General features: G+C 47.7%; 2 protein-coding genes across 4 annotated transcripts in view; one reads left to right on the top strand and one right to left on the bottom strand.

Annotated features, from left to right (window-relative positions):
• LOC138773096 (protein-glutamine gamma-glutamyltransferase E-like) overlaps positions 1-10,991 on the top strand; it is a 115,270-nt gene that overhangs the window by 525 nt on the left and 103,754 nt on the right. Inside the window, exon 1 of one of the 2 annotated variants that reach the window (XM_069954063.1) lies at positions 9,308-9,337. The exons of the other annotated variant lie outside the window; for it this stretch is intronic. The gene's annotated coding sequence lies outside the window, so the exon portion shown is untranslated. Of the gene's footprint in view, positions 1-9,307; positions 9,338-10,991 lie in introns of those variants that run through there. 2 annotated transcript variants of the gene reach the window in all.
• SLC16A6 (solute carrier family 16 member 6) overlaps positions 2,047-10,991 on the bottom strand; it is a 13,273-nt gene continuing 4,328 nt past the window's right edge. Inside the window, exons 2-6 of one of the 2 annotated variants that reach the window (XM_069954064.1) lie at positions 5,198-5,433; positions 4,802-4,945; positions 4,317-4,445; positions 3,422-4,231; positions 2,047-2,697 (exon numbers count right to left, since the gene is read on the bottom strand). In XM_069954064.1, the coding sequence (XP_069810165.1) occupies positions 2,459-2,697; positions 3,422-4,231; positions 4,317-4,445; positions 4,802-4,945; positions 5,198-5,423 (1,548 nt within the window). In that variant the 5' untranslated portion in view covers positions 5,424-5,433 and the 3' untranslated portion in view covers positions 2,047-2,458. Of the gene's footprint in view, positions 2,698-3,421; positions 4,232-4,316; positions 4,446-4,801; positions 4,946-5,197; positions 5,479-10,991 lie in introns of both variants that reach the window. The other variant, XM_069954065.1, reaches the window with a different exon arrangement.

Raw genomic sequence — 10,991 nt, 5'->3', positions numbered from 1 at the left:
TATCCTCAGCCCCGCCCACCTCTGCTCATCCTCAGCCTCCCACCTACTCTGCTCCTTATCCTCAGCCCCGCCCACCTCTGCTCATCCTCAGCCTCCCACCTACTCTGCTCCTTATCCTCAGCCCTGCAGCCACCTCTGCTCCTCACCCTCAGCCCCGCCCACCTCTGCTCCTCACCCTCAGCCCCGCCCACATCTGCTCCTCACCCGTGGCCCCACCCACCTCTGCTCCTCACCCTCAGCCCCGCAGCCACCTCTGCTCCTCACCCTCAGCCCCGCAGCCACCTCTGCTCCTTAGCCCCGCCCACCTCTGCTCCTCATCCTCAGCCCCGCAGCCACCTCTGCTCATCCTCAGCCTCCTACCTACTCTGCTCCTCATCCTCAGCCCCGCAGCCACCTCTGCTCACCCTCAGCCTCCCACCTACTCTGCTCCTTATCCTCAGCCCCGCAGCCACCTCTGCTCCTCACCCTCAGCCCTGCAGCCACTTCTGCTCCTCAGCCCCACCCATCTCTGCTCCTCACCCTCGGCCCCGCCCACCTCTGCTCCTCACCCTCGGCCACCTCTGCTCCTCACCCTCGGCCCCACCCACCTCTGCTCCTCATCCTCAGCCGCCCACCACTTCTGCTCCTCATCCTCAGCACCGCCCACCTCTGCTCCTCAGCCCCGTACCCCCACTCTGCTCCTCAGCTCTGCACGCCCCTCGCTCTTTACCACCAGCTCCGCATCCCCTCCTCAGCTCCACCCACCTCTGCTCATCAGCCCTGCACCCCCCTCTATGCTCCTCATCCTTAACTCCACCCACCTCTGCTAATCCTCAGCCCTGCCCACCTCTGCTCCTCATACTCAGCCCCGCACCCCCTCTGCTCCTCATCCTCAGCCCCGCAACCCCCTCTGCTCCTCATCCTCGCCCACCTCTGCTCCTCATACTCAGCCCCGCACCCCCTCTGCTCCTCATCCTCAGCCCCGCAACCCCCTCTGCTCCTCATCCTCAGCTCTGCACACCCCTCTCTGCTCCTCATCCTCAGTCTCCCACCTACTCTGCTCCTTACCCTCAGCCCCGCAGCCACCTCTGCTCCTCATCCTCAGCCACCTCTGCTCATCCTCAGCCCCGCACCCACCTCTGCTCCTTATCCTCAGCCTCCTCTGCTCCTCATCCTCAGCCCCCTCTGCTCCTCATCCTCAGCCCCCTCTGCTCCTCATCCTCAGCCCTGCACCCCCTCTCTGCTCCTGATTTTTATCCCCGCACCCCCCCTCTCTGCTCCTGATCATCAGCTCCCCACTGGCCTCCTGCTTTACTCCCCCATCCTATGTCGGCTTACCCCCTTCGCTCTTCACCTCCCCTGCCGCTCTTCATCCTTAGCTCTCAACCCTCCTCTTCTCATCCTCCCACTGGCCTCCTCCTTTACTCCCCCATCTTATGTATGCTTACCCCCTCACTCTTCATCCTCAGCTCCACACCCCCCTCTCTGCTCTTCATTCTTAGTTCTACACCCTCTGCTCTTCATCCATAGCTCTGCCCCCTCCACCTTTGTGTAATCCCCCCTCGCTATTTGCCTTCATCCTGCACTTTGTCATTAGCTCCATGCCACATCATCCTCCTATCTGACCATGTTTCCCTCACTCTTTGGCTCTATGTCACCAGTCTATCACTTTGTCCTACCACATGGGATCGTGCTTTGGCATATATGTATGTATGAAGAACATGTAAGTCCTCTGTTCTGCTCACAGCTGGGGAGTGTGCTGGCTACATCCAGCAGCACAAGTCTCTCTGCTCCTGGACTTTACTGTAGCAGACCCTCAGCTCTGAGAAGGAATGGAGGCATATACGCTCTTCACTGATGTGCTGGATGGATAGTGACGTTTATGGCTATCCTGCCTGTGACCCACATGTCTGTCCCTGGGGGCCGCATGTAGCACTACCCGCTGTGATGCTTTTATTGTCATTTTCTGTGGTGGGTCATGTTTTGTGGGGTGTATCTATGGCAGTACCTGCTGGTGAGACATGGGGACCCCACCACAACCTACTGGCAAGAACAGTGGAAAAAACATTGTGCATCCAAAATGATTTATTTCAAGGCAGATGTCCCCAGATGCAGGACCCGCACCTGAACTAATACAAAAAGAGTCCTGAGACCATGAGAGGGATTGCTTGGAGTTTACCCTGCTTGATCCCCTGACAGCAGCTTTGACTACAATAACTTAATGTATATTTGGTTTGCGTGGAGCAGAAGCCATCAGCAGACTTCAGTGATAACCGTCATTGCCGGTGGGTGCAGATGGTGTCGGCCATGCTGTGTGGCAGCTGAGAGAGAGATAACGTGTTTCCTGCATGCATGCGTTGATGCCTCACCCTCTATAACAACCATTCACATTCTGGCTTAGTGTTCCCTTTTTCTACATGATTAGAGCCTGCGGACCGAGACCTGAGGGGGGGTGGAAAGTTTATTGCACTGTGTACAGCTACACTGTTCCAGTCAGGCTTTGGCAGCTTTTACTCAGCCCCTCACTTTTGCCCATGTCCATTTCCAGAAAATCGTCTGGCATTTCCTGTATTCCCTGACATAGAAGCTGAGGTTTTCTCCTGCAGAATCCGGTCCTGCACGGCCGCACCAAGGCTAGAGAAACGGCCGCTAGGGCCATCCCGACAGCACAGGAATAGAAAGCGGAGCCATAGTTCTGAGTCAGGTCCACAAGCACTCCTGCAAGGAAGAAACAGTGCTGTTAGTGGTCTTAGAGTCGGCCACAACCATAAATAACATCCTAGATCAACCTACTGTCATTAGTTAACCCTATGGAGGGAGGAGAGCGACAGGCATGTGTTAGCACAAGGAATCAGCCTATAAGTAGACACAAAGTTTGTCTCATCTGGGCAAATGGAAAGTGCTGTGGAAATTGTGGCCTCTCGAAATGACCTATCATGTCATCATGACCAGACTATCATGTAGAGTCTTGTGGCAACTCGCTATAGAAACTCCAATTCTCAGGATTCATACGTTTATGACTAACCCAGTTGTGGCCTAAAATTCTATAAACTCTTTGGATATGAGCAATTTGGATGAGACTTTTTTTGTCAGAACCTACTCAGTTTTCTAAGGCTATGCTTACCTCCCAGTGGGGTAACTGGGGGAGACTGATTAGGTAATGACATGTATGGAACAAATTGTTAGTTTCAAGAAGAGGAGATGATTCAACATGTATTTAACCTGTGCGGAATACCCCTTTAACAGTGCTTAATGCTTTATACTTGGCTTCCTGTTTTTGTTGTGAGTCCTACAGATACCTGTGACGTATGCCATTAGCTCAGTAGAACCTAAGGCTTATTTATGGTCAGACTGGTCCACATAGGACACAAAGTGCTGCACCTTGAACAGCTCTTAAACCCAGACTCCATTCTGAGAGCGCTATAAAAAATGTTTTTCTTACCTCCAAGTGGTGGTCCTGCCAGCCCAGAAATGCTCTGAATGAATACATAGACTCCCACACCAGAGGCCATCTTCTCAATCCCAACAATGTCGTCTTCAGCCAACAAAGGAATGTGCGTACCGGTCACTGTACCCAACATGCAGCCAAAGAACACGCTACATAGCATGAGCCCCCAGAAGGTATAGGCAAAGGGGAAAGCTATTAAGGCGAGGAACAGAAGCACGACAAAGATCAGTTCTAGGTAGATCTTGCGGATGGGTTTCTTATTGAGCAGCCAGCCAGCACCAATCCTCCCAAAGACCTCAGCGATGGCCATAGCAGACAGCATGTAGGCTGACCGGTCCTTGTCTATGCCTAGGCTTAGGCTGAGGGGGATTATATACAGCGATGGAGCAAAAAACCCTACTGTGGCAAAGAGACCAAAAAATGCATAACATATAAAACTGGAATTTCTTAAGACTGAAAAATCTAGAAGAGGAGGCGTCCTGGTCGACTCCGCCTGCTCAGCAGTCTCTTGCCTCATGGCTGCCCCTGTTCTCTTGTCGGGTTTCACATTTGTTGGTAAGTTTTTTGGTGAGGTAGATACTTCTACTCCAGAGTCAATGGAGTCTATTGATGTGAGCGTCTGCTCGTTCTCCAGCATGTAAGCGCTGTCCAGGTTTTCAGGCTTTGGAAGTTCTTTGGTTTTCTCATGGGCTTTAATGATTATTGGCCTGAGTAATGCCCCGCAGGCCACAATGTTCAGCTGCAGAGCCCCGACTGTCAGCAGACTATACCGCCAGCCCACCAGCTCATTTAATGCAGTGATGGCTGAAAAGAAATTACCGAAATGTTTGGGTTGGTAAAGAGAAATATACCCAGCTAGACGAGGACAAGACATATGTCATACTCTTACCTGGCGCAAAGGCAAAAACGGCAAAACATTCTCCAGTGGAAGCTACGGCTGTGACCAGCGAGCGGCGCTTGTCAAAGTACTGCGACAAAATTGTGAGCGTAGGAAGGAAGCTGAGACAATATCCAAGACCTGAAATACACAGCAAAATCTTAAGTTACTGGATTCATCATGGCAGGGGCGTCACTGCTATGTGTATTACATTTCGTAGCAAAGGTCTGCGTGTATTGTAGTCTTCTTGATATGGTTCGGCACTAGAGATCAGCTAACCTCGAGCACAGTCTTGTTCATCCAAACCCCGATGCTAGGCATTGGTGGCTGTACAAGTTGGATGCAGCCCTAAGGAGTCCTTTGGTTGTATATATGTTTTCCAGGACACTGGAGGGCCGCATCAAACTTCTTCAACAACTGGTAATCAAATGCTGAACAATTGGGTTCAGATGCATCCTAGCGTGCTTCAGGTTCACTTTTCTCTATCCAGCACTTACCTGACACTACTCCAATGCTGATATACATCTCGACGACATTGCGTGCAAATGAGGCTGCTACCATTCCTAAGCTGACGAGGAAACCTCCAAACATGACCACAGGCCGATGTCCAAAGCGGTTGCTGAGAATTGTCGAGATGGGAGCTAAAACAGAAAAGTGAAGCTCTGTAGGCGAGTGAAAACAGCAGGAAGGTGCCCACCATTATCCTGAGCGCTACTCTGTTCTCTGCCAGTGCCATCCCACCACACATGTCCTGAGATCCCGGATAAAAGCAATAAATGTCAGGTCCAGAAGTTTTCATCCACAAACTGAAGATATTTTACCCACTAGAGATCAGATGGACTTAAGAAACCTCCAAGTATCGAGATTTGCTGCTCGGGTTTGTGAGGACTCACCTGTGAATGTAAGAACAAAAACACAGATGGAGAGGATCCATGATATCCGGCTGTTGCTCTCCTCAAAGTAGATCATCAAGTCCTTAAAGAAGACCCCAAAAGATTTCAGGACTCCAAAGGTAAAGACTTCCACAAAGAAAAAGGCTGCAGCCACAGCCCAGCCCCATCTTCCATCAGGCACTTTAGTGTAGATGATGGCTCCAGAGCATTTCCCCATGTCCTTCATCTTTAGCAGCCTGGGAACAGGGAACAGTAGAGCAATTTAGAAAGAATTTCATTTCCTGGAAAACATGATCAACAGATTAGTTCTGTATAAGGGAACCGAGCAATGCATTACTAACAACCCTGATCCTAACCGAGCAATGCATCACTAACAACCCTAATCCTAACCGAGCGATGCATCACTAACAACCCTAATCCTAACAGAGCAATACATTACTAACAACCCTAATCCTAACAGAGCGATGCATCACTAACAACCCTAATCCTAACAGAGCAATACATTACTAACAACCCTAATCCTAACCAAGCAATGCATCACTAACAGCCCTAATCCTAACCGAGCGATGCATCACTAAAAACCCTAATCCTAACCGAGCAATGCATCACTAACAACCCTAATCCTAACCGAGCAATGCATCACTAACAACCCTAATCCTAACCGAGCGATGCATCACTAACAACCCTAATCCTAACAGAGCAATACATTACTAACAACCCATTACATACATCAGCCGCTCAGCCACGATTGGCTGAGCATAACTGTGCTCAGCCAATCGCGGCTGAGCACAGTTATGACGCGGCGGAGGGGGGACGGCGGCAGCGATTCGCCCGTCCGTCCGAAGATGGCGGACGGCCTCGACACGGATCAGGTAATGTATAATGCACCACACACTTCCGGGTACATGGGCGGGGGTGGTGGGACACGAGGAAGGGGGCGATTCACAGACATAACATACATTACAAAGTTGTATAACTTTGTAATGTGTGTTATTCTGTGAATAATTTTTTAGTGCCGCACTACCCCTTTAACCAAGCAATGCATCGCTAACAACCCTAATCCTAACCGAGCAATGCATCACTAACAACCCTAATCCTAACCGAGCGATGCATCACTAACAACCCTAATCCTAAGGGTGGTTTTACACAGAGCGATAATTCGCCTAATCGCACGATTAACTATTTTGAATGAACAATGTTTTTTTTTTATAACGATCAGCGTTTAGACGGAACGATACACCGTACGGAAAAATTGTTATGCGATCGCTTAAGCCTATCTCACACATAGGTGAAATCGTTGAAAGAATGTTTACACGGAACGATCTGCGAATCTTTTGCGAACGATCAACAACGATTTGAAAACATGTTGAAAGATCAAAATGAACGAAAAATGACCAGGCTCATTTTTCAAAATCTGACCTGTCTCACTTTATGCGCTCAGTGATGCTTTGACGTATGCTAGCGATTCTGAGATTGTTTTTTCCTAACATATGGTACTTTATGTTAGTGGCAAAATTTGGTCACTGTCTTGTGTTTTTTTGTGTGAAAAACATCAAAATATCATGAAAAGTTTGCACTTTACGAACTCTGAAATTCTTTGCCTCTAAAAAAAAGTCACGACAAAAATTAGTTAGTAAGTCACATTATGAATATGTCCTCTTTATTCTGGCTTCATTTCATAAACATATTTCACTTTTTTAGGGTGTTACGGGGCTTAGAAATGTATCAGGCAATTATGAAATTTTCATGAAATTTCCAAAACTGATTTTTTTTTTAGGCACCAGTTCTTTTTTTAAGTTGATTTAGGAGGCTTATGTATTGTAAACCCCCATAAGTGACCCCATTTTAGAAACTAGATACCTTAAAGAATTAATCTAGGGGTATAATGAGCATTTTAACCCTACAGGGGCTGGAGGAAAGTATTCACAATTAGGCCGGAAAAAAATGGAAAATAGAAATTTTCCAATAATATATTTGTTAAGATTAAAGTATCTCATTTTCATAAGCAACATGACAGAAAATGCACCCCAAATTTTGTAACGCAGGTTCTCCTGAGTACAATGGTACCCCATATGTGGGCGTAAACCACTGTATGGGCACACAGCAGGGCTCATAAGGGAAGGAGCGCCAATTAGCATTTTCAGTGCAGATTTTGCTGAAGAATTTTCTGAGCGCCAGGTGCGTTTGCAGCTCCCCTGTAGTGTCAGCAGAATAGAACCCCCGCAAAAGTCACCCCATTTTGGAAAGTACACCCCTCAAAGAATACATCTTGGGGTGTGGTGACCATTTTGACCCCACAGGTATTGGAGGAAAGTATTCAAAAGACAGTAAAAATGAAAAAAATTAAATTTTTCCAACAACATGTTTGTTTAGTTTGAAATTTCACGAGGAACAGGGGAGAAAACTCACCCCAATATATGTAACGCAGGTTCTCCTGAGTAGAACGGTACCCCATACGTGGGCATAAACCACTGTATGGGCACACAGCAGGGCTCAGAAGGGAAGGAGTGTCATTTTAGTTACAGGCAATATGTTGGTGTTTACTGGCTATCAGGGGTAGTAATGGACAATCTCAGGGTGTTTACTGGCTATCTGAGGTGGCGAAAGGGGATCTGGTGTGGTTATGGGCAATCTGGGGTGGTTACGAGCAGTCTGTGCCAATCTGGGTAGGTTATGGGCAATCTGGGGTGGCGACCGGCTGTCTGGGGTGGCGACCGGCTGTCTGGAAAGGGGGGGGGGATTACGGGCAATCTGGGGTGGTTACAGGTAATCTGGGGCGGCTTTTGACTTTGGTGACAGGGGTAAAAAAGTGCCGGCACCATTTGGAACAAGCGATCAGTGGTATATAGTATATACCGCTGATCGCTTGTACTGGGACCACACCGGGTGGTCCCCGATCATTGCCCCATGCTCTCTGCCACCTCCGGTGGTGGAGAGAATGGAGCTTTGACCATTTTTAGGAATCCATCACTGTGAACAGAGTCTGTTCACAGAGATGGCGGCGGCCATCTTGGATCAGATGGCCGCCCAGGGAGGGGAGGGTCAGTGACCAGGTCACTAGGGTTAATTCTGGGGACAGTGGGGGGTGGGGACATGTTTTCAGCTCCTCTCACTGTGAGAAGAGATGAAAGCGTTTAGCTGCGCTGGCAATGCCCGTTACCGGTGGCCGCAGTTATACTGGTAATAACGGCGATCGCCGGTGAGGGGACTTGCCGGGACTGACCCCACATTCTACCCCAACCCCTCAGCTACCTCCGATAGCTGAGAGGAGGGGGCTGCGGGCATTACCGGCGCCGCTGCACTATTCTGCACCATCGCCATAAAGAGCTGATGGCAGCAGAATAGAGGCCATTAGTGATCGCCGTAAAAATCCGTATCGGCGGTCACTAATAACATAATACATGTATTCTCTGGGTCGCTACGGTTACGGCGATACCACATTTGTGTAGGTTTTTTTTTTACTATCTTCCTAGCAAAACCCCACAAAAACTGTCGCCACATTGCAAGATCCATAGCGTTCTTATCTTTTGCGCGACAGAGCTGGTTTTGGGCTTATTTTTTGCGGGAAGATCTGTAGTTTCTATTGATACCAAGTTTTATATGTATATGACTTTTTGATCTCTTTTATAACTTATTTTCTAAAGCAGATTGTTAAAATACTGCTATTCTGGTACTGTTTTTTTTATTTTTTTTACAGCGTGTGTCGTGCGGTGTAATTATTGATATAGTTTTATAGATTGGGTCGTTACGGACGTAACGATACCAAATATGTATATGACTTGTGTTTTTGATCACTTTTATGTCACGTTTTATTGGGTATAGGGAATGTAATGCATTTTTATTATTGGGGGGGGCTGTGTTGTGTTTGGTGCACACTTTTTTTCACTTTTTTTTTTTTTTACTTTTACACTAGTGTACATTACTGTACACTGTAAAATACTTAGATCACTGATACAATACACTGCAGTACCTGATGTACTGCAATGTATTGTATCATGCTTAATGCTGACAGGCAATAGCCACGGCCACCCCTGTCAGCATGAGGCATCTCCATGGTGATCCCGGGGACCTTCATTAGGACCCCGGGATCACCATGGAGACATCTGAGGACCGGACGGCGCCGCGGGACATCGCGATCGCGTAAGTGACCCACAGCACTGTCCGGGATCCACCGGGACCCGTTAGAAGCCGCTGTCATCTTTTGACAGCGGCATATAACGGGTTAAACTGCCCGGAGCGGAGAATCCTCCGCTCCGGGTAGTTACAGGAGGGTGTCAGCGGTCACACTGACTGCTGATCACCCGCTCTGCTGCCGCTGCCGCCGGGCGGTAATTTATTCAGATGCGCCCGCCATTAAAAGGCGTACGCATCGGAATAAAGCCCATTAGTGGCCGCCGTGAATATGCGTGCGGCGGTCACTAAGGGGTTAAAGTCTATGGGAACAAGTATTAGATTATTGAAAAACATCTATTCGACCACTTGGAGGTAAAAACCGGAAGCTGGGGGATTTGAACTCTTATCGAATATTTTTCGACAAACTATTCGATAATATTCGATAGATCGAATACCTTACTATTCAATCGAATATCTATTCGATCAAACAGTATTCGCTCATCACTACTAACAACCTCAGTCCTAACCAAGTGATGAATCACTAACCGATCGATGCATCACTAACAACCTCAATGTTTACCGAGAGATACATCACTAACAACCCCAATCCCAACCGATCGATGCATCACAAACAACCTCAATGTTTACCGAGAGATGCATCACTAACAACCTCTATCCTAACCGAGCGATGCATCCCTTACAACCTCAATCCCAACCGAGCAATGCATCCCTAACAACCTCAATCCCAATTGAGCAAAGCATCACTAACAACCTCTATCCTAACCGAGCGATGCATCCCTTACAACCTCAATCCCAACCGAGCAATGCATCACTAACAACCTCAGTCGTAACCAAGCAATGCATCACTAACAGTTGATAAGGGTGATCTCCCTATATAATGTACAGGTGATGGCACTATGAGTGCTGTATACAGTTGATAAGGGTGATCTCCCTATATAATGTACAGGTGATGGCACTATGAGTGCTGTATACGGTTGATAAGGGTGATCTCCCTATATAATGTACAGGTGATGGCACTATGAGTGCTGTATACGGTTGATAAGGGTGATCTCCCTATATAATGTACAGGTGATGGCACTATGAGTGCTGTAATACAGTTGATAAGGGTGATCTCCCTATATAATGTACAGGTGATGGCACTATGAGTGCTGTATACGGTTGATAAGGGTGATCTCCCTATATAATGTACAGGTGATGGCACTATGAGTGCTGTATACGGTTGATAAGGGTGATCTCACTATATAATATATAGCTGACACTACATGTGGTTTATCCCATCTGTATGAGTGACTTCTATATAATGTATAACCTGGAGCTGGTGGGTATTACAGTCTATAGAGGAAATGTCTAGCTGATGGCAATATGGAGGGATGTTCAGTCTCTATATAATGTACAGATAACACCACAGATGGTACAGAACCTATAGGGAAGATTTCACTATATAATGTTTAGATAATGACTAGAGAAGGCGTATGTAATGTAATCTATAGGGAACTCTCTCTCAGGGACCCCTCTTTCTCTCTTGAGGTCCCTATAGATTAGGGTAAATATACACAGTGGTACCTTGATTTAAGAGCTCACAGGTTTTCAAAATTGTGACTTGGTTTAAGAGCATTGCTTTGGTGTAAGAACTCCCTATACTGGGTGGGAGCATTGTCTA

Source organism: Dendropsophus ebraccatus, chromosome 14 (genome assembly GCF_027789765.1).
Source record: "Dendropsophus ebraccatus isolate aDenEbr1 chromosome 14, aDenEbr1.pat, whole genome shotgun sequence".
NCBI classification, from domain to species: domain Eukaryota; kingdom Metazoa; phylum Chordata; class Amphibia; order Anura; family Hylidae; genus Dendropsophus; species Dendropsophus ebraccatus.
The sequence above is the reverse complement of the archived record's forward strand: the minus strand, read 5'-3'. Positions and strand labels throughout refer to the sequence as shown.